The 24,146-nt window shown below is 48.9% G+C and overlaps 2 protein-coding genes across 5 annotated transcripts in view; one reads left to right on the top strand and one right to left on the bottom strand.

The window, feature by feature from the left end:
- Positions 1-4,767, top strand: part of TMEM104 (transmembrane protein 104) — a 71,351-nt gene extending 66,584 nt beyond the window's left edge. For both annotated transcript variants that reach the window (XM_031965755.1, XM_031965754.1), the window contains exon 10: positions 3,335-4,767. In XM_031965755.1, the coding sequence (XP_031821615.1) occupies positions 3,335-4,095 (761 nt within the window). In that variant the 3' untranslated portion in view covers positions 4,096-4,767. The remainder of the gene's footprint in view (positions 1-3,334) is intronic.
- Positions 4,768-9,851: 5,084 nt separating this feature from the next.
- Positions 9,852-24,146, bottom strand: part of GRIN2C (glutamate ionotropic receptor NMDA type subunit 2C) — a 30,163-nt gene continuing 15,868 nt past the window's right edge. For all 3 annotated transcript variants that reach the window (XM_031965762.1, XM_031965761.1, XM_031965759.1), the window contains exons 8-13: positions 19,635-19,760; positions 15,304-15,533; positions 14,621-14,781; positions 14,033-14,220; positions 12,028-12,260; positions 9,852-11,897 (exon numbers count right to left, since the gene is read on the bottom strand). In XM_031965762.1, coding sequence (XP_031821622.1) covers positions 10,680-11,897; positions 12,028-12,260; positions 14,033-14,220; positions 14,621-14,781; positions 15,304-15,533; positions 19,635-19,760 — 2,156 coding nt within the window. In that variant the 3' untranslated portion in view covers positions 9,852-10,679. The remainder of the gene's footprint in view (positions 11,898-12,027; positions 12,261-14,032; positions 14,221-14,620; positions 14,782-15,303; positions 15,534-19,634; positions 19,761-24,146) is intronic.

The following is a 24,146-nucleotide window of genomic DNA, read 5'->3' on the forward strand; positions in this document are numbered from 1 at the left end:
CCCTTTGTCTACTCTGTCACCTGTGTCACCTGGCCACTCCCACCATCTTTCACATTCCATACCCATTGTATCACATAAAGACATAGGTCAGGTGTCCTCTCCCTTCCATTGTAGTTACACTCCTGCTTGTTATCCCAACACACACCAGAAGAAGGGTGATTAACTGTTTTGGTGCATTAGACCCCTTTGGCACTCTTTAGAAGCCAATGGAACCCTCCTTAGAGTAACATTTTTAAATGCATAAAATATAATATATGGCACTATAAAGGAAACAAATTTATTAAGATAATTTTTTCATTTTAAAATTAAAAAAAAATTTAATTTTTGAAAAGCAAAATTTACAGACCCCAGATTAAAAAACCTTCCAACAAATTGTCCCTAGTGCACCTTTTAGGACTGAGCAATTTCTCATAGAGAAGGAAGTTCATCACTTTCTCCTAGGGAATTGAGCAAAGGGTTAAATTAGAGAAAGCTACCTAGGCAAAGAGTCTAGGGGAAAGAAATAGGTCAATTCTTTCCCCTTGACTGAATAGAAACTATAAAGATTTATGTTTTCTTTAGAGAAAGGAGAGAGTTACCAGTCTTCTGGCTCACTTTTCTGGCGAGCCAGGAATAAATGGATGGGGGAAGAGTAGGATTCAAGGCGGAGAGAGGTAGGAGAAAGGGAGAAATAGAAAAGGAGGGGGCAGGGGGAGAAGAAGAAAAGAGGGAAGGGAGGAAGGGGAAGGAGAAGAGAGTTTTCCCAGCAATATCTTGTCTTCTTCATTTCTCTCTCCCTGGCTTTGTTAGTGATAGACTGAGTGAGACTGGAAACTTGGAATGCCTTTCTTTGAAAGTAAAAGAGAAATAGGTGTCCATCAATGGGGAATGGCTCAACAAATTGTGTAGCAGGGATACAGTGGAACAATACTGTGTTGTAAAAATGTGCTTAGGCAAATGAAGAACTTACGTGAATTGATATGTTAATTGAAGTATGCAGAACCAGGAAAACATGCTCAATGACAACAAATGAACACAATCAAATGAAACTGAATTCTGTGTGATTATTGTGACCAAAGGCCCTGAGACCAGAAACACAGATGAGAAAATGCACCTCCTTCCCTTTGTTGGAATTTTGCAACATTCTCAACTTTGATCGTTATGGGGTAGTTTTTCTATTTACATTGTTGTAGTTATTGTGTATATCGTTTTCTAGGCTTTCCTTACTTTACTTTGCCTTAGTTCATGTAAGTATCCATGCCTCCTGGTACTCAACTTCATCATTTCTTGCAGCACAATAATATTCATTATATTTACATACTGTGATTTGGTTAGCTTCTTCCCAATTGATGAGCATCTCCTTTGTTCTCTCTTCTTAAGAGAGGTGGAGAAGAAAATGAGGATGTATTACGTTTGCTGAATTTTTTTTCTTTTTAAAACCTTTATTATGTTATTAAATATTAAATTAATATATTATTATTTGAAAGGGACAGCTTTATTATGATAATGTGGGTGCAGGGATATATACATACATATAAATATATAAAAACATTTAAAACTTTTTTAAAACAGAATTCATTTCTCCATACTTAAAAAAAAAAAAAAAAAAAAAACTTGTAATGGAAGTAATTAGGGAAACTTCCATGATCCTATTTGAAAATTTCATTTTGATTCTTTTTTGGTTCCTGGTGAAAGATTCTGAGATTACATGGGCAGAAATGAGAGTGTTCAGACAGCTGCTGTGGAAGACACATAGGCTTCCTTGGGAGTTGGACTCTTAAGTCTTTCCTGTGGGAAATCTCCTATCATGAGCTCTCTATAGCAACATGACTAAGACTTGAAGGCATTTCCAGCCCAGTTCCCATGAAAAACTTCTACATTTACTGAAAGTTGTCATTGCCATTATTTGAGAAATTGGAATCCATTCAGGAGGGGACATTTGATCAGGTACGAAAGGAAAGGGGCCCATAAGCTGAAAAATGGAGGGAGCATCGCTATAGAAATCGTTTTACCTATCCCATTGACAACTGTTATTCAGAGAAAGGGCTCGGAGGGCTCCAGGTGGTTTGGGCTGCAGATGCCAAGAGGCTGTTTAACAGGAGCATGGGCCAGCTCTGAAGGGACCCTGTTGTGCCGCTGCAGTGAGAACTGTCACCAACAGTGACAGCTTCTTCTAACAGGGATTGGGTTAAGGAATCGAAGGGAGAGACGACTGAACAAAGCCAGCCAACTCTTAGATGAAGATAGAGCACAGCTTGTCTTGGGAGAAGCAGAAGTGAGAGGAATCCCAGCTTGTGTGTTCCCAGGAGGCCATGGGCTTCTAGCTGCCCGTCATGTGCTCCATGCCATCTCTCTCGGTGTGCTCTTGTCCCTAAGTTCCAGCTGCCTGCGCCCCCTCATCATTCTCAGTGGCCCTGGTCCAAGCCCCAGGCTGGTCCTTTCCAGATGGGCCTGTGGCTTATGCCCTTCACACTGTTGGGGGGAGTGGGCAGCACAACGAGTGAGGGGCTGGCCTGGGAGCCAGCTAGACTCCGGACCTTCCCATTGGGGAACCCCAGCACGTAACATTTTGATGGTTCAGTTTCTTCTTTTGTAAAAAGCCTCCCAGGGTGGCTGTGAGGATCAGGTTGCTAGCCTTATGTTGTGTCGATGCTTGCTGCCCCAGGGACTCCATCTCAGATAAAATCAAGATGCCCCAGACTAGAGGAAGGAAAACATTCACCTGGATTCTCCTCAGTTCCCTGCTAGGCAGGCAAACATGCCAGGCACTGAAAACCCCTGGAGGGCGATAGGGGAGCCCAGTGGTCCTCTGCCCAAGGTCACACAGGAGGCTGCCCTGCCCCCCGAGGTGAGAAGCAGCCTCCCCCTGGGCTCATCCTTTCTCTGCAGCAGTGCCCTTTTCCAGAGGAGCAACAGCCTCCCAGGCCTTGTGCTAATCCTGCTTCTGCTTCTCCTTGGCTTCCCTCAGCTTCCTTCACCCCCGCTGCTTCCGGTGTGTTTAGTAAATACCTGGTATGTGCTATTGTGTGTCCCTCCCCCACCCCTCTGGTGTATCGGGTGTGCCCTAGCTAGTGAGAACCCACCCTGGCTGAGACCCCGCCTCTCGGTAGTCTTCACTACATGGACTTTAATTCCATGTTTGTTTGGGGGTTTCCCTCTCTGTGGTCCACATTTGGCAGGGGCTTGAGGTTATAAAACAGGTACAAGTTGTGCAAAATGGCCTCCAGGTCCCTTCCAGCTCCAGGGTTCCCCTTGGTGTGGGACTTGTCCCAAGCGTGCCCTGCCACAGCAGGCCTGCTAGGATCAGCGTATTTGGGTGTTCCGTCATTACTGACTGACCTCTCTCGTTCCCCAGCCTTTGCCATCATGATTATCCTGGCATTGATCCGTATTGGACACGGGCAAGGAGAGGGGCATCCGCCCATAGCAGACTTCTCTGGGATCCGCAACCTGTTTGGGGTGTGCGTCTACTCCTTCATGTGCCAGCACTCGCTGCCCTCCCTCATCACGCCCATCTCCTCCAAGAAGCACATCACCCAGCTGGTACTGCTAGACTACGTGCTGATCCTGGCCTTCTACAGCCTCCTTTCTTTCACTGCCATCTTCTGCTTCCACAGTGACAGTCTCATGGACATGTACACCCTCAACTTCACGGGCTGCGATGTGGTGCGCCTGGTTGTGATCCGCTTCTTCCTGGGCCTCTTCCCTGTCTTCACCATCAGCACCAATTTTCCCATCATCGCCGTGACTCTTCGAAACAACTGGAAGACTCTGTTCCACCGGGAGGGAGAGATGTACCCGTGGGTGGTAGACCGAGTTGTATTTCCTATCATCACCTTGGTACCCCCCATCCTTGTGGCCTTCTGTACCCACGACCTGGAGTCCCTGGTGGGGATCACAGGCGCCTACGCCGGCAATGGAATCCAGTACGTCATCCCTGCCTTTCTGGTGTACTACAGCCGGAAAGACACAAAACTTGTTTTTGGCTCTGGGATAATCAATAAGCACAAGTCCCCTTTCCGAAGTACCTTCTGGGTGGGCTTTGTACTGGTCTGGGCTTTTTCCTGCTTCCTTTTTGTCACAGTCAACATAATCCTGAGTGAGACGAAGCTTTGACTGTGGGAACGTTCCCAACACCCAGCTCCTTTCTGCAGGATTGCAGGCCTCCCTCCGTCCTCCACCTTATAGCCCCATCCTTCCAGCATAGGGCAGACATTGCTGGTAATCAGGTCTGATGGCTGTTAGGAGGCCCATTATCTCTCCAAGACTCCACCAGAGATGGACCGCTGAATCCCCTGCGTGGCACCCCGGGTGGAATTTGGAAGCAGTGCCGGCGCTGTGACATCCTATTTCTACTGGACCCGACGGGTGCCTCCCTCCATTCCCCCCCACTTAGGCTATGGGACAACCCAGGTCTTTGCTGTAGGAGGTCTGTGGCAGAGGCCCTCCTGCCTGCTTCTCCCCTCACCTAGAACATGTCTTGCTTCCCGAGCTACTAAGAAACTGATCTAGTGAAAGCACATGTCACTTTTGCCTTAGCATAATGGGAAGCCAGCAGGGCCTGGAGCCAAAGGACACAGAAGGGATGGTGAGCCACAGGGGCCCTGAGCCCTGCTGTGGATGCTCAGGAGAGACCAGGCCGCTCAATACCGACCTAGTTCTAACTCATGTCTAGTCTGAGTGTTCCCTGGGAGAGGAGGTAAAAGCGCCCTTTCATCTTTTCCACTTCTCACAGGAGGTTAATGAGAAAGGGCAAGAAAGAGAAGGGATCTGAATCTTCACCTCAGAGGATGCTGGGTGAAGAAGATGCTGTATTCCCCCACAGACCCAGGATGTTGTGTGGCAGCCCATGCCAGTGCCTTGAGCAAGGTATCATGGCATTGGAATGGGCATCAATCAGGCAGCTGGGTGGCGCAGTGGATAGAACACCAGCCCTGAAGTCAGGAGGACCGAGTTCAAATCTGACCTCAGACACTTAACACTTCCTGGCTGTGTGACCCTGGGCAAGTCACTTAACCCCAATTGCCTCAGGGAGAGGAGGGGGAAGGAATGGGTGTCACCTCAGACAGACTTGGTGCCTTTGATCACTTCCAGAGTGACCCTTGACACATCTGGCAGTAGAAATCCCAGCTTCCGGCTGAGGTTGGTTTAAGTGAAAAACAACTGAGCTACCAATGGTCATCTGGGAGGGAACCCCACATACCCTCCCCTAGCACCCCTCTCCCACGGAGGAATTCTGTGCCCTTTGCTGGGCTGTTCTGAAACGAGGCTTCATCCGTTCCATGACTGCAGCCCGTCCTTGCTGCTTTTCACCTCCCAACTCACTCCTTTGAGCCCTCCTGGTGCCCTGTCATTTTCACATGGACTTTAATGAAATTTGCATCAAATGTGCCTTCTGCAGCATCAGGGCCTGGGTCCCTCCTGTTGAGATACAGGAGGGCCCAGATTATTCTCATACTATATTCCATGTTCTCTGTAGGCTTAGGAGCAGTCAAATGTAGAAAATGGGGTTCCCTTGGGAGGGGGGGGCTTCCCTAAAGTTGGTCCTGTTCCCCTCCCTGCAACACAACCTAATTTCAGTGCCTTGCTCAGCACCTTTTATTTCTCCTCACTTGCATCCCACACATTTCCCTATCAAGAAAATATCCGGTCCTTGAGGGTAGAGATGATTTATAGAAGACTCCTGCCTGAGGACTGGGGGACATAGGATGAGGAAAGGAGCATTGCCTTAAGCATGAAGCCTGGGTCCTCGGAAGCAGGCACACCCCCGCTGTTAGGTCCCATACTGCCTGAACCCAGTGGGGTGCTTTTGAGAATTAGATTGTCTTAATTGGACATCATCTTCCAATCCATCACCTTGTGTTTTGTCTCACAGCTCTTCACTATGTATAATTATTTTCCAGCTAAACGAAAAATAAATGCCCCTTCCCCATCTGCCTGTGTAGTAACTTCCTATGCTATCTCTGGCTGACGCTTGAAAATGGGGAGGACGGATCGGTACCCTCATTGATGAAAATAATATTGTTGGACCATCCTGCATCCCAGATCTCCCCAGTTGTTTGCAAAAACCTCAAAACATCTGTACTCCCCCTTTCCAATTATATCCCCTCACAGTGACACAATTAAGCCGTCTCACTGTTTCAGGGTTCCAGAGTTGGTACTGGCAAATTGAATAACACCATAAGGCAGAGTCTGATCAATTAAACTATAGAGGTTTTGCCGTCACAGCACAATGTTCCCAAGCTTCACTTCAGACTTGGACATCAGCATCTCCAGGTGGGAAGGAGTTGGCGTAGCTGTGACGATACTGGGCCGGGAAGCTGCCTAATAATATTCAGCTGTCTGATTTGCTACTCTGGAAAAAAAAACTGAAACATGAGCATCCACCTCATTTCCCAAAGTACCCTCCAAAGGAACTCAAGGCTGTCCTTTCCCTTTGCCCCCAAGAACTGCGGACCCCAACTGAGATTTTCAGAGGACAGGTTGACTAGGATTTGGGGGCCAGATGAGTCACCAAAGCAGAATAAGATCCTGTACAAAGCCCCTTTTGTGAGTCTGCCCCAGACTTCCTGGGACTGCCTCCCACTGGGGCGAGTCTTGTGCCCATCTGCATCCCTGAACAAGGCTGAGAGGAGGGATACGGAGAGCAGAGCAATCGTTCCCTCCTCCTGCACTCGGACGCCCAATCCTGTGAGGGGTGAGCTCCTTTTACCAATAACTCCAGGGCTGGAGGGGCAGCTTCAGGCTTATTGGATGGCACAGATGGCTGGTAACAGAAGAGGATGGACACTGCTGAGTGATAGAAGGTGGGCAAAGGGCACCTCGCCAGGCCCACAGCCACACAGCTGTTCTCACAGTGTGGATGCCAAGAGCAGCCTTAGCAACAGGCAGAGACAAAGTCAGAGTGGAACTGAGGACAGTTTCTTATCCCAAACCCTGCAGGAACCTTAGCCCCAGTCAGCAGCTGAGGATGGCCCCCAGGCACGCAGGGATGGGGATTCTGCTCTGAAGCATCCTAGAAGTTGAGGCAGAGACCCCTGAGCTCGGGCAGCCAAGCCCACACGGTCCTTGGACAGCCTACGCCCGCCACCTCCCAGCTTCCCCAGCTCTGTGCTTTAAAGGACCGTGACTTGGACTAAGGCTGCTCCAGCCTCTTGTGTACTGCACGCCCACTACGTGCTGTGGACTGGGCTAAAGACTGTAGACTTCAGTCCCACCGGCCCTGGGAAGGAAATGCCGTCGTCATCCTCATTCTTATAGTTGAGGAAAAACAAAGCATGCAGAGGTCAGGGTCTTGCCCAAGGTCACAGCCTGTAAGCCCCTGAGCCTGCCCTTAAAGTCCGGCCGTCCTGCTCCCAGGGCCCCGCACCGGCTGCCCCTGTGAGCTGTGCTATTTTTTATTTGGCAGTTCCAGCTTTTACTATGGTGCCTGACATACGAAGACTTAATAAATGCATATTGATTGATAGCAAATTAATTTCATAGCCCCAGAGTCAGGGATTTCTCCCCAAGACATCTAATTTACTAAATGAGGCGATTTCATGTGGCTTAAGGAGGTACAGGGACCTGCTAGAACCTTAATCCTACCATCTACTTTCTGTCTCTGTCTCTCTGGACACTTCAGACTCTCCTGAGGTCTGAAGATCCTATTATTACCCCCCGTCCTTGCTCCTCTGAGGGATAGAGGGGAAGACTGCTGCTGCTTCTCTGGCATCTGATGGAAAGCTATCTGGGAATGAGCTTTTCCTGAAGATCTTTAAAATAAGTAATATAATAATAATATAATACCATCAGCCCCTACTTGTCTAAGATTTATAGGAAGTCCAGACTGGAAGGAAGGATTCAGCCAGCCTCTCAGTAGGAAAGAACTTATTTTATAGTGGGTTTGATGCTCTGCCCACCATCAACTCAGGGACACTGTCCCTTCACCCTCCAGAATGGCTTTTCTATCCCCTTCTTGTGACAGCAGGAGCCTTTGCCCTGGTCTCTCGGAGAGACCTGGGGACCCACTGCACCATTGTAGTGTAATAGTGCCCTGTTACCCTGTGATCCTGGGGCAAACCAGCCCTGAACCCACCTCCTCTCACTCTATGTCCCCAAAGCCTTATTCCCAGAATCTGACCTCATGCCCTCTGACTCCCAAATCCAGCCCTCTTTCCAATATTGGAATGATTAAGGGCTATCTGGGGCCTTGGGCTAGCACAGACGCCTTCCCGCTGCTTCCTCCCATCCCTGGAACCATCCATCCATCATCACAGCCGATCCCTGGACCGAGCACCATTTGTCATGTCGGACACCGGGGCGGGCCGGAGCAGGAGCTGAATACCAAGCAACTTCTCCCCCGTGCCCAGACCACAGCTGTTCAGATTCTTGTTCCCAAAGGATCGCCTTAAAATCTCAGCTCCAAGTTTCTGCCAGTTCCTTCCCCCCAACCTTCCCAATCCCCGACAGCATAGGATCGTTCAAACAACGCTTGGCTGGGAGTAGGGAGAGCTGGGTTCTTGTCCCGGCACCGCCATTAGGCAGATTCCCCCCTTTGCAAAATGAGATCAGGTGTGAAAGTTCTAGTTTCTTCCAGGTGGCTTCCTAAGCAACCATATCTAGCTAATGGGGTAAATGGAGTCCCAGGGGTGTTAGGGGAGAATCTGCACCGTTTCAGTTTGAAAGGGTCTGAGCCTTTGGAGGTCTCTGCTCCTCTGGCTGTCCCTCAAGCCCTCCTCCCAAGACCTCTGTGCAGATTTCCTAAACTGTTGACTTGGGAGAGAGGACATCATGCAATGGAAAAAGAGATGGTCAGGGAGTCGGCAGATCTGGATTTAAATCCTAGCTTTGCCATGTAGAGCTTTGGGTCAGTCCCCCCAGCTTCAGTTTCCTTTTCTGTAAAAAGAAACAGATGTCCCTCCCAGTCCTAAATCTATGTTCCTGTAACTTATAATCCATTCCTTGTTCTCTGTCAACCAAGCCCCTGTGGAATAGGCAGAGCCAGCTCAGCCTAAACAAGTGAACTAGTTGGGGTATAATTTGGTGCTTTTAAGCAGGTTCCCCAAGCTGCACCACTCCCTATAAGATTGGGGGGGGGGGAACATGGCCTGTGTGAGAAAGACACATAAAGATGGAGTGGTTTTCTGGCATCCGTAACTCATCCAGACCCTAAGCAACATGTCCTTTTGCCTGCGTGCTCCCTGCAGCACAAGGATGGGGGATAAAGGGAGGGCCCAAAGTGACCATAGGAGTAGTCAGGGGAAGATAGGGAGAAAAGCTGAAAGTTATGCAGCGAGCACGCCGGGAACATCTTGGGAGAGTCTAAACCCTCATTTTCCTAGGCTGTGACAGCTCACCCTAGTGAAAGGAAAAGAAGCCTCAGGTAAGCAAAGGTAGCTCCCAAGCTCTGCTCTTTCCAACTAGCCTCCCTTTCTCCCATGACCACATGTCCTACCTGGAGGAGAAACCCAAAACATTCCCTTAAAAAACCTTTCTCAGCCTTGACCTCATTACCTAACTGCATGATGTACACATTACTTGCCATGTTAGAAGCACCATGAGGCAGTGGCTAAGCTCTGAGCTCCTGGTCTGAGGGGACTGAGCCCTTAGACATTCAACTAGTTGTGTGATCCTGGGCAAATTGTTTAACCTCCTAGCAGTTTCCTCACACACACACACACACACACACACACACTCGCTCTAGCTCTCTCTCTTCTGTCTCTATTTCTTTTTCTCTTTGTCTCTCTTTTCCTTTCTCTCTCTCTCTCTCTCTCTCTCTCTCTCTCTCTCTCTCTCTCTCTCTCTCTCTCTCTCTCTCTCTCTCTCTCTCTCTCTCTCTCTCTCTCTCTCTCTCTCTCCTTCCTATTTCTTTTTCTCTCTTTCCTCCCTCTCCCAAGCTTTCCCTCACCATCCTTTTCTCTTTCTCTTCCTCTCCCACCACCATCCCCAGTTGCCAAGGTCAACTGGGAAAAAAAAAAAACTAAGGCAAGAGAATCAAGTCTCCATCAAGGTTCTCTTCAGCAAGACGCTCCTCACCCACTAAGGGGCACTTTTCCTGCAAGGAGACCCCAGGTACCAGAACCACAGCCTGGTGGCACACCTGAGCTTGCTTTTGATGCCATGAGGATACACACGGCTTAAAGCGTGGGAAAAGACTATGTGATCTCTCTCTGAAAGGTACAGAAGGCAGGCAGGGGCCAGTCTTTCTCAAAACTATGTTTAATAACCCAGAGTCTGATGGAGAAAAAACTTCTGGATGGGAGAGAAAACCCTTCCCGCGGTCCTCTCTCTGCCTCCAGGCACTCTCATCCCCAAGTCCAGTCGAGGAGCCAGACCAGGCCCAACTGCCTAATAATCGGAATCCCAGAAGCCCCCACTGGGCGCACCCAGGGGTCCCTGTGACTCTGCCACTCCCCCATTTCCACTCCTGGGGGCAGAGAATGGAAAAATGGAAGACAAGAAGAAAGCTCCTGGCTGACCCCCTCCTCCAGGCTCAGATCAGCAGAGTCACGGGGCCGGCCGCGGAAGACATGGGTCTGCGGTCTAAGGAACACTACTCCGGGCGGAGTCTGGGATGAGTGCTAGGTGCCCTTTGAGAACCTGCTGGCCCCTGACTGGGACAGATCCAAGAGGAGAATCCATCCCACCTCCCACCCGCTCTCCAGCCGAGATCCCCAGCAGGGCCACCAGGCAGGGGGAGGTAAGGGAGCCCACCTCGTTCACACCTCTGATTCTAGGCTGGAGACTCGCCTCCAGCTGCAGGGCCCCAGGGGGCTGTGTGTCCTGCAGGCTGCAGGCCCGGCCTCCTTCAGCTCCCCCCAGCCCCCACTATCCCTGTAGCTGGCGCCCAGCCCCCCCAAAGTCCTGCCCCTGTGCTTTCGAGGTCCCCAGGTCTCTGAGATCCAGGGGTCCTGGCTGGCACAGGCCGGGGAATGTGGACACACAGACCCCCAGTAGAGCGGCAGAGGGGCGCAGGCGTCAAGATAGTTCTGTCTCTGCAGCGCGCTGGGGGCCCCAGAAGGCGCTGCTTCCTGGCATGCCTCCCTGTAGGAGGGCAGCCGAAGGGACTGGGCCTGGGCCAAGCGCTTCCAGGCCCCCCGGGCGTCCGCGCCAGAACGTGCAGGGCTCCTCGCCTGAGCAGCCTGGGAAGGGCACAGGGCAGGCATCGAGGCTGCCGGAGGGCTTGGGCCGGGCACGGAGCAGTACTCGGCCATCGACCTTGGCCAGGAGCCCTGGCGCAGGCAGTGCCTGTGGGACCAGGCCGCACGCAGTAGAGCCTCCCGTCGAGCCAGCTGGTCGGGCCCCAGCAGAGGCAGGTCCTCGGGTTCGGAGGGCTCTGGGAAAAGCGGGAGAAAGGGGCGGCCCGTCCGGTCTGCCCAGAGCAAGGATCCATGGGTGCAGGGAGCAGACGGGAACGGGCACTCAGGAGGCTGGCACCCACCTGAGCCTGAGAACAGCCTGCTCCTGCGTCCTGGTCCCATCCGTCGCGGGGAGCCCTTGCCAGGACACCCAGGCGTGGGGGGGATGTCGGGCAGGGGCAGGGGGGCTGAAGCGAGGACCTTCCGAACCACCAGGTCCCCCGCGTCAGCCTGGCCTTTGTGGCCAGGGTCTCGGGGCCCTCCCCGGGGGCCCAGGGGCCACGCGTTCTGGGCTCGGGCGGCCCTGCCTGGCAGGCTCAGCGCCCCGCTTTGCAACAGCAGTTGAGGGTTTCGAAGAGAGAAGGTGGAAGGTGGAGCCTCGCAGCGACTGCCCCAGCTCTCGATGGTGCGGGTGGCGCAGTCCAGGGAACTCCCCACGCCCGCTGTATTCACCATTTTCTTTGCCGCTTGGAGCATCTTCAGCACATTGGCCTGGGCGGAACCGGCTGTCAAGTCTGGGCTGGGAGCCCTGGTGGGGCTGCTGAGGCTCTGTACCCCGCTGAAGCAGCTGTAGATCCCCTGAGCCAGAAGGGAAGGAGAAGGGGGCCGTGGGCACCAGAGCCAGGGAGCCCCTCGCCTCTCTGTCCGGCCCCGGGGTCCCTGAGCCCAGCACAGGGCGAGGGGAGAGCCAGATCCCACAAGCACCTACCCTGCTAAAGGCCAGCAGGAAATCCAGCCTCGGGGTGTGAGGCACAGAATGCCGGAGCTTCCAAAAGACCAGGTGCTCCCAGGCAAAGACAAGCAGGGCCAGCCCCATGGCCACCAGGAGCATATAGAAGACGCCCGCCATGTTGTCGATGTCCAGCTTGCTGCTCATCACCTCGTTCTTCTCATTCTGGCAGATCCCCGACAGCCACACTGTTTCCAGCTTTTGGGTCTCCCCTGGAGGACAGAACAAAGCTAGGGCCCTCCACCTGTCTACCCAACCCAACATGGCGGGGACAGGGGTGGAGCAGAGAATGGCGAGCCATGAATTAGGAATCCTAGAATCTCAGGGCTCAGAAAAACCTGGAGCAGCCTGAGTCTCCAAAGCAGACCTAACCCTTCCAAAGGCAGCCATTCTACTTTCAGAGAGCTCTAATTCTTAAGAAGGTATTCCTGATCTCAAGCCAAAATTTTAAATTTGTCTCTGCAATTTCCACCCGTTGATCTTGCCTTCTGGGGCTAAACCACACATTTAATCTCTAGTTCATGGTAACATTTCTTCAAGAACTTGAAGACAGTCATCTCATACACCCTGTCTCCTACAGTCCGGGATAAACATCCCCCAGTGAAATTTAACCAACCTCAACTGTGGTCAATTCACAATCCTTCCTAATGTGCAGGAAGGAGCTGGCCATGGTACCTGCCTGCTGCCATCCTTGCACTCAGGAGTGCGGAAGTGCAGCAGGGACAAAGCTGGTTATTAGTGCCTGCACTCATCCTGGCACCAAGGGGGTAAGGCTTCCGGGGTGGGGGCCCATGATGCTTCCTAAGGAGGGGCAAACTCGCCCAGCTCAGAGACCGAGCAGAGCAAAGCTCTCCTGCCCTCAGCACGCGAATATGAGTGAGTGAGACCAGTTCTCAAAACAAACTCCACTCAAAGAGAAGAAAAGAATCTAACAAAACCTCCCCAAAGTGCTCTACTGCTCAAGAAATAGTGTTTTATCACCCCCAGAAATGGATCGTCTGATCATTTATAAACCGTGGGTGATTCCTCAAGTCTAAATCTTTCACCGACCTAGAAAGGCAGCCTGGGACTTCCAGGGACAGCTTCCCCTGGACTCCCACTGAGGAACCACAGATAATCCACAAAAGTGAAGAACCACGAGGTGGCCGTCAGATGGAAGTTGCCATCTCTTCCTAGAGAGGTCAGCCCATAGGCAGAGGACAGAAGCACTGAGGTTGGAGCTGGATGGAAGAGGGAGCATCCAGGAACACATGGCTCAGAGCCCTCCTCAGTCCCTTTTGAACCAGGCTCCCTCACCCCTTTACTCCCACACTGTCTCGTAGGATCTTAATCTTTCTTCTTGTGAAGGACCCTTTTGGCAATGTAGGAAAGCTCTTGTCAGAATTTTTAAAATTATTCATAATCGAAGGAAATACTAAAGCTCAGTTAGAGGTTGATGAAAATAAAGTTGTAATTTTTTTTCCTATTTAAGTTCACCGGCCCCTGAAGTCTATCTATAGACTTTGAATCCTCTTCAGTTTTAGAGGGTTTAGGGGTTAAGGACCCTCACCCTGTGTCTCTCCACTCCTTTCTTGTCTTCATCCTTCCCTCTCCACCTACCATCCTTTCCTGCTGCTCTCTCCCATGGGCCCTAGAATCTCATGGCTTATGCTGAGGGAGCAAACTGCAGCCATTAGCTTCATGATTCTCCCTTGAGTCTCTTCATGGGTACCTCCAGACAAACTGCTTTCCCCATCTCCCCAAAAAGTTAGGAGTGCTTCTGTGTCCCACCCGCCTTTGGAGCAGAACCAGCATAACAGGGAGGGTGGGATGGAGGTTGGAAAAGTTCGCTCAGCCAAAGCAGGAGAAGCCGCTGCCAACTGAGCACAGGCTTCTTAGCTGGTGCCCACAAGGTGGCAAACCAGCAGCATCAGCCTGCTGGGCAGCTGTCGACTGTCCACAGGCCCAGTGACCCGCGGGGCTAGAGGCCCCCAGTACAACCCACCGTCCCCCAGGAACTGCAGGAGCGCCAGATCAATGGCCCGTTTCCAGCGGGAGTCCTTCTGCAAAGCGATGCCGTAGCCCGTGGTGGCAAAGACCTTGCCCGACCCAATGGTCACCAGCTTGCAGCCCTCATCCTTGCCCGCCATATAGTTGAGAACAGCAGCATCGTAGATAAAGGCGTCCAGCTTCCTAGAGCCAGGCAGAACCCTCGGTGCCAGAAATGGGCACCAAAGGGGGAGGGATCTCAGCCAGGTGGACACTGGCTGGAGAATGCCAGGAAAGGAGCAGGCCCTGTATAAATAGGATGCGTTCCTTCCCCTACCCCCACCCCACAATTCTTTCTTATATCCCAGGGAACAAATCTCTGCATTCCCGCCTCCCCGGGAGTCTCACAGGCAACTCAGGTGGGGATTCCTAGACCCTCCCGCATTGGGGCATCTCAATAAACCAAAAAGGGGAAAGAACTAAGGCTCACTGAGTGGAAAACAGATCCCCTGGGATCTACTCCTCGGGAGCCGAGGGTCAGGTGCCAGCCTGGGGGGGGGGGGGGGCTGAGGCGTGGAGGAGCCAGGAAGGCATGGTGACCTACCCCATCTTGAGGCTGGTGAGTGCATCCTCCACTGAGCGCTGGTTAAACTTGACCATGTGGCTGTGCATGTCCCGGTAGTTGCTCCGGATGTTTCGCTCTGTGCTGCCATTGGGCACTGTGCCAAAGCGGAACGGAGGGTACTGCTCCTGGGGCCGCTGAAACTTCAAGGGAGAAGCCAGAAATCCATGCCCTGAAGACACCCCCCCCCCCAAGCTCTTGCCCACCAGCTGCAGCTCCCTTTTTCTGTCATCTTCCTCTATCCTGCCTCCGGGAGAAGGTCAGAAACCAAGTCACACTGGCCAGATCCCATGGTACAGCCCCTTTGCCCATGTTCTATTGCCTAATATATCTATATAACATATATATATATATATATATACATAAAACATCATATATAGATATCAATAGATAGATAGATAGATAGATAGGTGATGGATATAACATATCTATATGCCCATCTGGATGTTTCCCAGTGGCTGACCCTCTTGGCAAGAAGCCCCCTTAACAATGAGAAGACGGTATGAGTTGGGGCTGGGGGGATGGAGGCGGCAGCTCAGCTCCCGATTCAGATTCCCAAACCATTCCACTCCCAGACTTTCTTGCCTTTTACCCTAATCCTTTTTCCCCTCTCTCTTCTGAGCCCCCCACCCCACTTCCCCTCTGCCCTGCATCAGGTCCCTCACCTTCTTGTCGCTGAGGCCAGACACGGTGTCGATGTACTGCTCCTGAATCATAAAGGCTGCCAGATTGGCTGTGTAGCTGGCCAGGAAGATGACGGCAAAGAAGGCCCAGACAAGCACCATGATTTTGCTGGTAGTGCCCCGGGGGTTCTCAATGGGCACAGAATTGTTGAAGACCAAAGCCCACAGCAGCCAGACAGATTTGCCAATAGTGAAGGAGGGACCCCCAGTCTCTGTGTGAGGGAGGGGAAAGGGTAAGAGGGCAGTGGAATGGGGGACAAACACAACCTCCCACTGACTCTTCTACATCCTTCCCCCATTCCTCCAAACCAGAAAACCTCAAAAATTACAGCTCTGGGCTGTTTTGGGTTTTGTTACTTTTTTTTTATTTTGGGGAAGGAGCAGGTTTGGTAGAAAACAAATTAATAGAATTATGAGATTTATTGCTGGGCAAGACTATAAGATCAGCCCCCTTGATTTGCAGATAGGTTTTAGGCAACGGCCAGTACATTGAATTGATTATTCTGATTTTTTTAAATAATGGGAAAAATCGCAATTTTTCCTTCTTCCCTCTTCTTCACTTTGTCCAAAGTGGAAAGGAGAAATACCTGCTTCCATATTTGCCATCCATGTATGAAGATGAATAAATTACTTAATCTCTTAATCTCAAATCCAACATGATAATAATTATTATTTGCACTTTCTACTTTGCAGAATTGTAGTAAAAAAAAAACATACTTTTAAAATCTTAAAGCCTTTAAACCTTATAGAAATGAGAGTCATTATTATCTGTTAGAGAGACAGCTTGGTGTGATGGATAGAGGGCCAGTCCTAGAATCAGGAGAATAAAGTTCTGGAGTCAGGAAAGCCTAAGTGTTAAGTACTGCCTATGATATATACTGTATGAATATGACCAAGTCACGTAATCTCTCTCAGAATGACTCTCAAGTAATAATCAAAGACTACAGGTTGCAATTTAGGTGCTTTTCTACATCAGAAAGAATTCAATCCTGGGAATTCCCTATACAGATTCCCTTTCCTCTAATACTGCTATCACCCCCAACCTTCCCATATCTAATTGTTAGCTAAGTAATTATTAGTAATGGAGATAGAGTACGCACAAGCCCTCCAGGGCAATAAGGAAACTTCCTAAGAATGAGTTTGCTCTAATTAACAGAAATAAAAGAATTAATTCAAAATTGGCTTAGAGTGTTTTCACAGGCAAAGAAGCATTCTCATGGGTGGAGGTAGGGAGGAGGGGAGAGGGAAGAGGAGAAAGGAGAGATTACAGGAAGAATAAAGGAAACTCCAGATTAGAGGCAGGATGGGCCATGTCAAGCAGGGGAAGTCTAAGAAAATATTGAAAGCCAAGTACATCCTACCCTAAGGCTAGGTATCAAATAATATAATCATCTTGTTTTAGTGTATTGTCTGAATCTGCATCTTCCTTCTTCTCTTCCCTACTGATAGGGATATGACCTACTAGGTAAGGAAACTGCCTCTATTATTGTTCTTTGCAACTTACAGTAAGAGGGAAATAGGGGAGGGAGTCAGAGAAGAGGAGGAAGAGGAGGAGAAAGAAGAGGAAGAGAAGGAGGAAGTAGAGGAGGAGGAGGAGGAAGAGAAGAAGGAGAAGGAAGAAGAGGAAGAGGTGGAAAAGGAAGAGGAGAAGGAAAAAAGGAAGAGGAGGAAGTAAAGGAGGAAGAGAAAGAAGAAAAGGAGGAGGAGGAGGAGAAGAGAAGGAAAAGGAAAAAGAGGAGGAGGAAGAAGTAGAGGAAGAGGAGAAGGAAGACAATGAGAAGGAGGAAGTAGAGGAGAAGGAGAAGGAAGAAGAGGAAGAGGAAGAAAAAGTTGAGAGAGAAGAAGAGGAAATAGAGAAGGAAAAGAAGGAGGAAGATGAAGAGGAGGACAGGGGTGAGAAGGAGGATAGGTGCCAGGAGGAGGAGGAAGAGGAAGAAGAGAAAGAAGAGCAGGAAGAAGAGGAGAAGGAGGAAGAGAAGGTTAAGAACTCTCACTGAGTGATTTGCCCAGCTTCACACAGTCTGCTCCGGAGGCAGGGCTTGACCTCAGCTTTGACAGAAGCAGGTCTCACTTCCCATCACAGCACCTGCCTCTTTCCCTAAGTCCTGGGAATGTGCTGTTGTCCGGAGAGCAGAGCAGCAGCCCCATTTCAAGGCATCAATTCCATAGCTGAAAATTAGGTTGAGTATAGAGATCCTACGTCTCTGAACTCAGAGAATGAAGAAATCAGGGGGCTTGGTGCCTGGAGATGGAGTCAGTGATAGAGAAAGTTTCAAAAAATAATGAAAGGTGGTTCTCCTGGCCCTCCTCACCAGTAGCAGAAGATAGAGGGAAGCTTGCTCCTGTGGAAGCCCAGGCAGGCCTGAACCCTCTTTCCACAATAAGGAGAGGAGGAGGAGGAGGAGGAGGAGGAGGAGGAGGTATTCCCAGAGCAGGGTCTTCCGGATTCTAAGGAAGGGCTGGTGAACAACCTGGGATCAGAAGCAGGACAGTAGAGGATGCCCAGAATTTGGAGTTCTCGGCCCTGGGACTGAAGGACTAGAACTCCTGAGCCCCATGGTGAAGCTGAAGCCTCCTATTACAGGGGCCTAAGATTCTGCACAGGGGATGGTGGAGGTAGGATGTGAACTGGAGGTTAGGAGAGTGAATATGATCCCTTCTTTATAGGCAGACAGCTCTAGTCAGAGCTCCATCCCTCCCTCAATCCTCCACCACTGGCCTTGAAGGATTTAGAACATTTCAAACTCCCAAATTCCACACTAGCTTCTAAGCCATTCTACCCAGTTATGAGAGCTTGCCTCTTTTTGGCCATTTCTAACCCCCTCTCGACCAGTGTGTGCCCCATAGGACCCCCTAAGAGAATACTGGCTCCAGGCCTAAAATTCTTGCTCTCAAGCTGATTTTGGAATTTGCTCACTGGGTTCACTGAAAGGCAGCCATTATGGCATTCTATAATCCTCTATCTCCCTCTTAGCCAATCAGGAAACATCTTCACTCACAGGACTAGCTTCTTGTGGATATTCTAATGGATAAAGTCCTGGATTCATCCATATGAATTTCCTCTTCTGTAAAATGAGCATGATTATACTTCCAGAGCCTGCCTCCAAAAGTTCCCTCAGACATCGCCAAATTATGGGCATCCTCTAAAATCCCAAGAGTTATTGGGCCACCCATATGACATAAAATATATGAGTACTTTGCAGATGTAAAAAATGCTATATAAAAACATTTGTTCTTCTTATTGGTCTAATGAACCTAACTCCAAATCCTTCTCCTCCCAAGGGAGGGAGAGAGAAATCCCACTTGCCAACACCCAGCAGAATCAGAGTAATTCACTCCACCCGAAGTTCAAAAAAGACATCTTTGCTTATTCTCTCCCCATCCTACACACAGCCCTCACCCTTGGTCCTGCCCACCTCTCTGACTTCTTTCTCCTCATCCATGCTCAGCCACAGCAAACCTCATGCAAAATGATTCAATCCTATGATCTAGAGCCCAGCAATCCCATAGAGTAAAATTATGATTTATTATCAGTAAGTATTTGATTTGTATACTCATTTTATATGATTATATACACAGGGTCTCAAAAATTTCTCAGGAAAAGAGGTCGCAAATGGAAAAAGTTTAAGAAGCCCTTGATCTAAGGTCTCATTTCTATGCTGTTCACTTCTGGCAAGAGACTCAAAGGTCTGCCTTCAGATTCTCCCTCACCACAGCCATAAGATATCCCCCAATTTCTCTTCTGTTCAGTTTCTGCTCTTTCTCCTCTTGGGTTTCAAGTAGTACCCTATTCCCCTTTTGCTGCGCACCCCCCTCCTTCACTGGTTCTCTTTCACCAATTGACAATCTCATTCACTAGCCTTGACCACCCCCATCCCCATCCTTACTCATTAGCCCACCTCACTTTGGCTCCTTTACTCACGCGTCCCTCACTGGGCCCCAGTTCATCAGTTCCTCTCACTTCCCTGATGGAGAGCAGTGGTTCCCTTCCATCAGCCCCTCCTCCCGGATCCTCTTCCTGAGGATCACCCCAACTGGCTCCTCCACTGGCCGCCCTCCTGTCCTAGCCTTTTTGCCAGCCTAGCCCCCCCCCCCATGGCACCGGCCCGTCCCTCACTGCCCTCTTGACCAGCTTGCCCTTCTATTGGAATGCCCCCTCCACAAACGGACCACTTCTTCTTGGTCTACCATCTTTATGGATTCCTAATTCCCCCTGAACTGGCCCTGTCTTCAGGGGCCCCTCATCAGCTTCTCTGCCCTCAGGCCCTCCTTCCTCACCCTCTCCCCGGCTGCCCTTGCTAGGGGTCACTCACTCTTGGCGCTGGTGAGGTTCTGGTTGTAACTGACTGGGCTGAAGTACTCGAACATGAAGACGGTGATGGCCACCACAGTGAGACACATGACAAACATCATGACCCACACGGCTGGGCTGTAGGGCTCTGAAAGGGAGAAAGGCAGAACTCAGAGAGGGTCCTCAGAGCAGCCCTAGGTCTGACCCCCTCCCCACCCAAACTCCCCGCCACCGCCACACTCACACTACACCCCCTGGAGGGAGCAGGGCCCCCTTGCCTTCCTCAGCAGCAACAAGACTGATCTAGGGGAAGCCGGGCCAGGCCAGAGCCCCACCCCAACACCGGGAAGATTGCAGGGACCCCTCCAGCTCTGAGGAAAGGCTGTGAGGAGGCCCAGAATTCAGAGCCGTCCAGAAGGACTTTCTCTGCTTGCAGCCTTGGGGCAATGTCCCCCCCTGGGCCTTCATGCACTTTGATGATCTCTCCAAGAATAGGTCCTTTCCCCACTACCTTTAAATATCCAAATTACCCAAATTTAAACACCACACACACAGGAACCTGCATTTGACTTCACAGTGCCCAGAGCTACTATCCCCTTCCAGCAAAATTTTTCATAGCAAAATTTCTTGAAAGTGTAATCTATTCTCACTTGCCTCCATTGATCTCTCAAACCCCTTGCAATTTTCCTTGTATCAGGATCCCTACCTCTAACCAACTCAATCTGTTCTCTAATTCCAGTGACTTCCTAATCATCAGGTTTAAAAAAAGCCTTTTCCTCATCCTCCTAAACCACTTTGTAACATATATCCTAGAGACATTGTTGACAACCCTCTCACTTTTGACTCCCCTCTTTGCTACATGTAATCATCTTGGCTCTCCTCCCACCTCTCTGATTGCTCCCTTCTTAGGATTTTCCTCCAGGGACAACCCTGTAACTCAGGGAATCTCCAATTTTCAACCCTCTGATCATCCCCACCCTCACCCCACCTACAATAAGAAATTGAGGTTCTTCCATTCTCAAAGTATCAACTACCATCTCAAGGTTAGCTGCATGGCATAGTGCATAGAGCACTGGTCTTAGAATCAAGAAGCCCTGTCTTCAAATCCCACTTCAGAATTTATTGGCTGAGTGATCCTGTCATTTAGCCTCTCTGTGCCTCAGTTTCCTAATCTGTAAAATCCAGGGGTTGGACTCCAAGGCCTCTCTGATTCACATTTTAAGTCCTGATCTCTTTTGGATCTCTCCAAATATCTTAGAATATCTTCTAGATACTTCCATTTATCATAAAATTAGAGATTTAGGATGGGAAAATATCTTAAGAGATTATTTAGTTCAGCCCATTAATTTTACAGATCAGAAAAATGAGGCTTGGGTGACAAAGGTCACTTAGGAAAGAGAAGTGATGAGACAAGGTTTGAGCTCAAGTTCTCTGACTTCAGATCCAGATATCACTTCGAACTCTCAATCGGCTGCACTGCAGTCTGTCCAGAAAGTATAGTCCCCACCCCACAGCCCAAGTCTCCTCCGCACTTTGTTAGACAATTTCATTATTATGAACAAAAGTCATCAGCCAGGGACCAGTCTCTTGTGGATCAGTGTCTGCAAACTTAGTCTAGTCCTTGAATAATAGATGCAAACAGTTCTTCACCAGACCTGAGCTGGAAGCCTTTTCACCTCAGAAGTACCTACCAGAGCTTGTCTTCTCCTGGCATATCCTTCAGAGAATCACCATGTCAATCCAATCCAACCCAACAAGTATTTATTAAGTGCCTGCTGTGTGCAATTAAACAGTCATTGGTAACCTTGGAGAGGGCAGTTTCAGTTGAGTAGTGAGGTCTAACGTCATATTGCAAGGGGTTGAGTTAAGAAATTAGAGACAATACCTAAAGGAAACTTTTTTCTAGGAATTTGCTGGGAAAGGAAGGAAAAACACAAGATAATAGGATCAGAAAGAAGTCAGATCAAACAACGTTTTTTTAAAGAATGGGATGATCTGGGCAGGTTTTTAGGCAGTAGAGAAATCATTCCTGGCCTTGAAGATCTCATTATCTAATCAGAGAGACACTAAAATAAACATAATTAGGAGTAAGAGTTGGGGACAGGGAGATTAGGTAAAAGGTTTCCATGGTTCTAAGAGGCTGAGGTAAGGAGGGAGCCAGCCAGTGCAAAGGTCTGGTCATGAGAGATGGAGTGCCATGTATTGGGAAGAGTAAGAAAGGCAGGTTGGCTAGACTATACCAAGTACATAGGGGAACTGTTCAATAAGGTTGAAAGGGGAGGATAGGGCCAGATTGTGAAGAACTTTAAATGCCAGAGGAGTCTATATTTAATCATAAAGATAATAGGGAGCTATTGGAATTCATTGGATAGAACAGTGATATGGTCACTTTAGTAAAGTGCTTTAGTAAAATCTCTTTGGTAATTATGTAGAAGAGAGATTGAAGTAGAGACACTTGAAACAAGGAAATCAATTACAAATCTGTTGAAATAGCCTTTATGCAAAGTGAAGAAGGTCCAAATTTGGGTAGTGGCTGTTTGAGTAGAGAGAAAGGGTGGAATTGTTAAGATCTGGCAACTGAGGCAGCTTAGTGTCCAAGTGCTGGACCTGCAGTTAAGAAGATCTGAGTTCAAATCTTGCCTTAAACATTTGCTAGCTGGGTGAACTTGGAAAAACCACCACCTCTGTCTGCTTCAGTTTTCTCATCTGCAAAATGGGGATAAGAATAGCAACAACCTTCCAGGACTCTAAAATGAGTTGCAATCTTAAAGGGTCTACATAAATGATAGTTAATGTAGTGTGAGGGTAAGGGTGTGGGTGAGGGTGAGGAGTTGAAAATGAAATTAAGATTGTAAACCTGAGAGATTAAAAATAGTACTGTCAACAGAAATAGGGAAGTTTGGAAGACTTGGTGAGTTTAGGAGGAAAGATAATGAATTTTGTTTTTGACATGGTGAGTTGATATGACCAATAAGCAGCTGTTCAAATCATCGTTCAGGAGATAGCTTAGAACTAGATATATAAATCTGAGCCTCCTTGGCATAGATAGAACCTAGTGACAGCACCAAGGGAGAAGGCATAAAAACAGAGACATGGGGTATACTGACAATTAAGGGTCCTGCATAGTGGCTAACAACACAACAGAGGAAACAGGAAGATTTGTTCAGTCTGGCACCAGAGGTTAATGAGTAGAAGTTGCCATAAGGCATATTTAACCCATAAGCCTGACTTGGTTTCCTCAAGAAAAACTCCCCAACAATTGATCTGCTCAAAAGTGAAAGCTTTAGCAGAAGTTGGGTGCCCACGTGTCTGTTGGATTATAGTAGAAATTCCTTTCAGAAATGAGTGGCACTAAATGGCCACTGAGGACCGGGGGTCTTGTGTGAGTTTTTTGTTTGTTATCACCTTCCACAATGCTGAGCCCTCGATCAAGGTTTAATAAATGGTGGTTAAAGGAATGATTGTGGACTGAATGAATGAATGAAAGATATTGTTGTTGTTCTATTCAGTCAACCTAACAAGCATTTATTAGATATATACTATGGACAGAGCATGCAAAAATCAATGACAATAATCACATTTTTATAGAACTTTAAAACTTTTAAGATACTTTTCTCACAACAACCTTGTGAAGTAGGCGCAGCAAGCCTTACTCATCCCATTTGACAGGTAAGGAAACTAAAGCACAGAGAATTATAAATGATATGTCCATGATAGTAAGTGTTAAGGACTAAGGTTTGAACTCATCAGGGTTTGTTTGTTTTTTTTAACCTGACAACAGGTGGTTTTCCCACTACAAGCTGCCCTCAAAGAATTTAGTCCAATAACAGGACATCACACAAACACCTATATAAGTGTATAGCTAGCTAGAGTACATAATAAATGTACTAGATGTACTACCAGAACACACTTTATAGGATCTGAGTAAGAAAAGTACCTTACTAACCTAAGAGGAACAAAGAAGGCTTTTAAGAAGGAAGTGGATTTAGAATTAAACTTTAAGGGATGGGTAGGAGTTCATTAGGTCAAGAGAGGGAGGAGGGATATTCCAGGCACAGGGAACAAAGCATGAACAAAAGTGTGGAGAAAGGCAAGCACAAGGTGATCTGGAAACAGAAATCAATTCAATTTGGCTGGATTGTCAAGTTCAGGAGGGGAGAGAAGATTGGAAAGTTGGGGTGGTGCCAGACTGCGGAGGGATGAGGTGAAGGATACCAGCCCGGGGAGTCTGAACATAACTGAGCAAGTGGTAAGGAATCATGAGAAGTTTGGAGCAGAAGAGTGATGCAGTCAGATTTATGTGTAACGGGGGGCTGCCTACTCAATATGCTCTGCCTGGTCACCACTCATGGGAAAGGTAGGTGGGCTTGCTCCTAGGAGTGGATATTAAAGAATATTCAGAGTATTCAAAGATTCCCCCTTTTCCTGTTGGTGACAAAGAAAGGACCTTTGGTCTTCCTAATAGATCCGACTATAGATGCAGACTGGAAGGTCTGATGGAGATCAAGCTCTCCCCCTGGTGAGCAGCATTGCA

The sequence above is a fragment of the Sarcophilus harrisii genome, chromosome 4, assembly GCF_902635505.1.
Source record: "Sarcophilus harrisii chromosome 4, mSarHar1.11, whole genome shotgun sequence".
Lineage (NCBI taxonomy): Eukaryota > Metazoa > Chordata > Mammalia > Dasyuromorphia > Dasyuridae > Sarcophilus > Sarcophilus harrisii.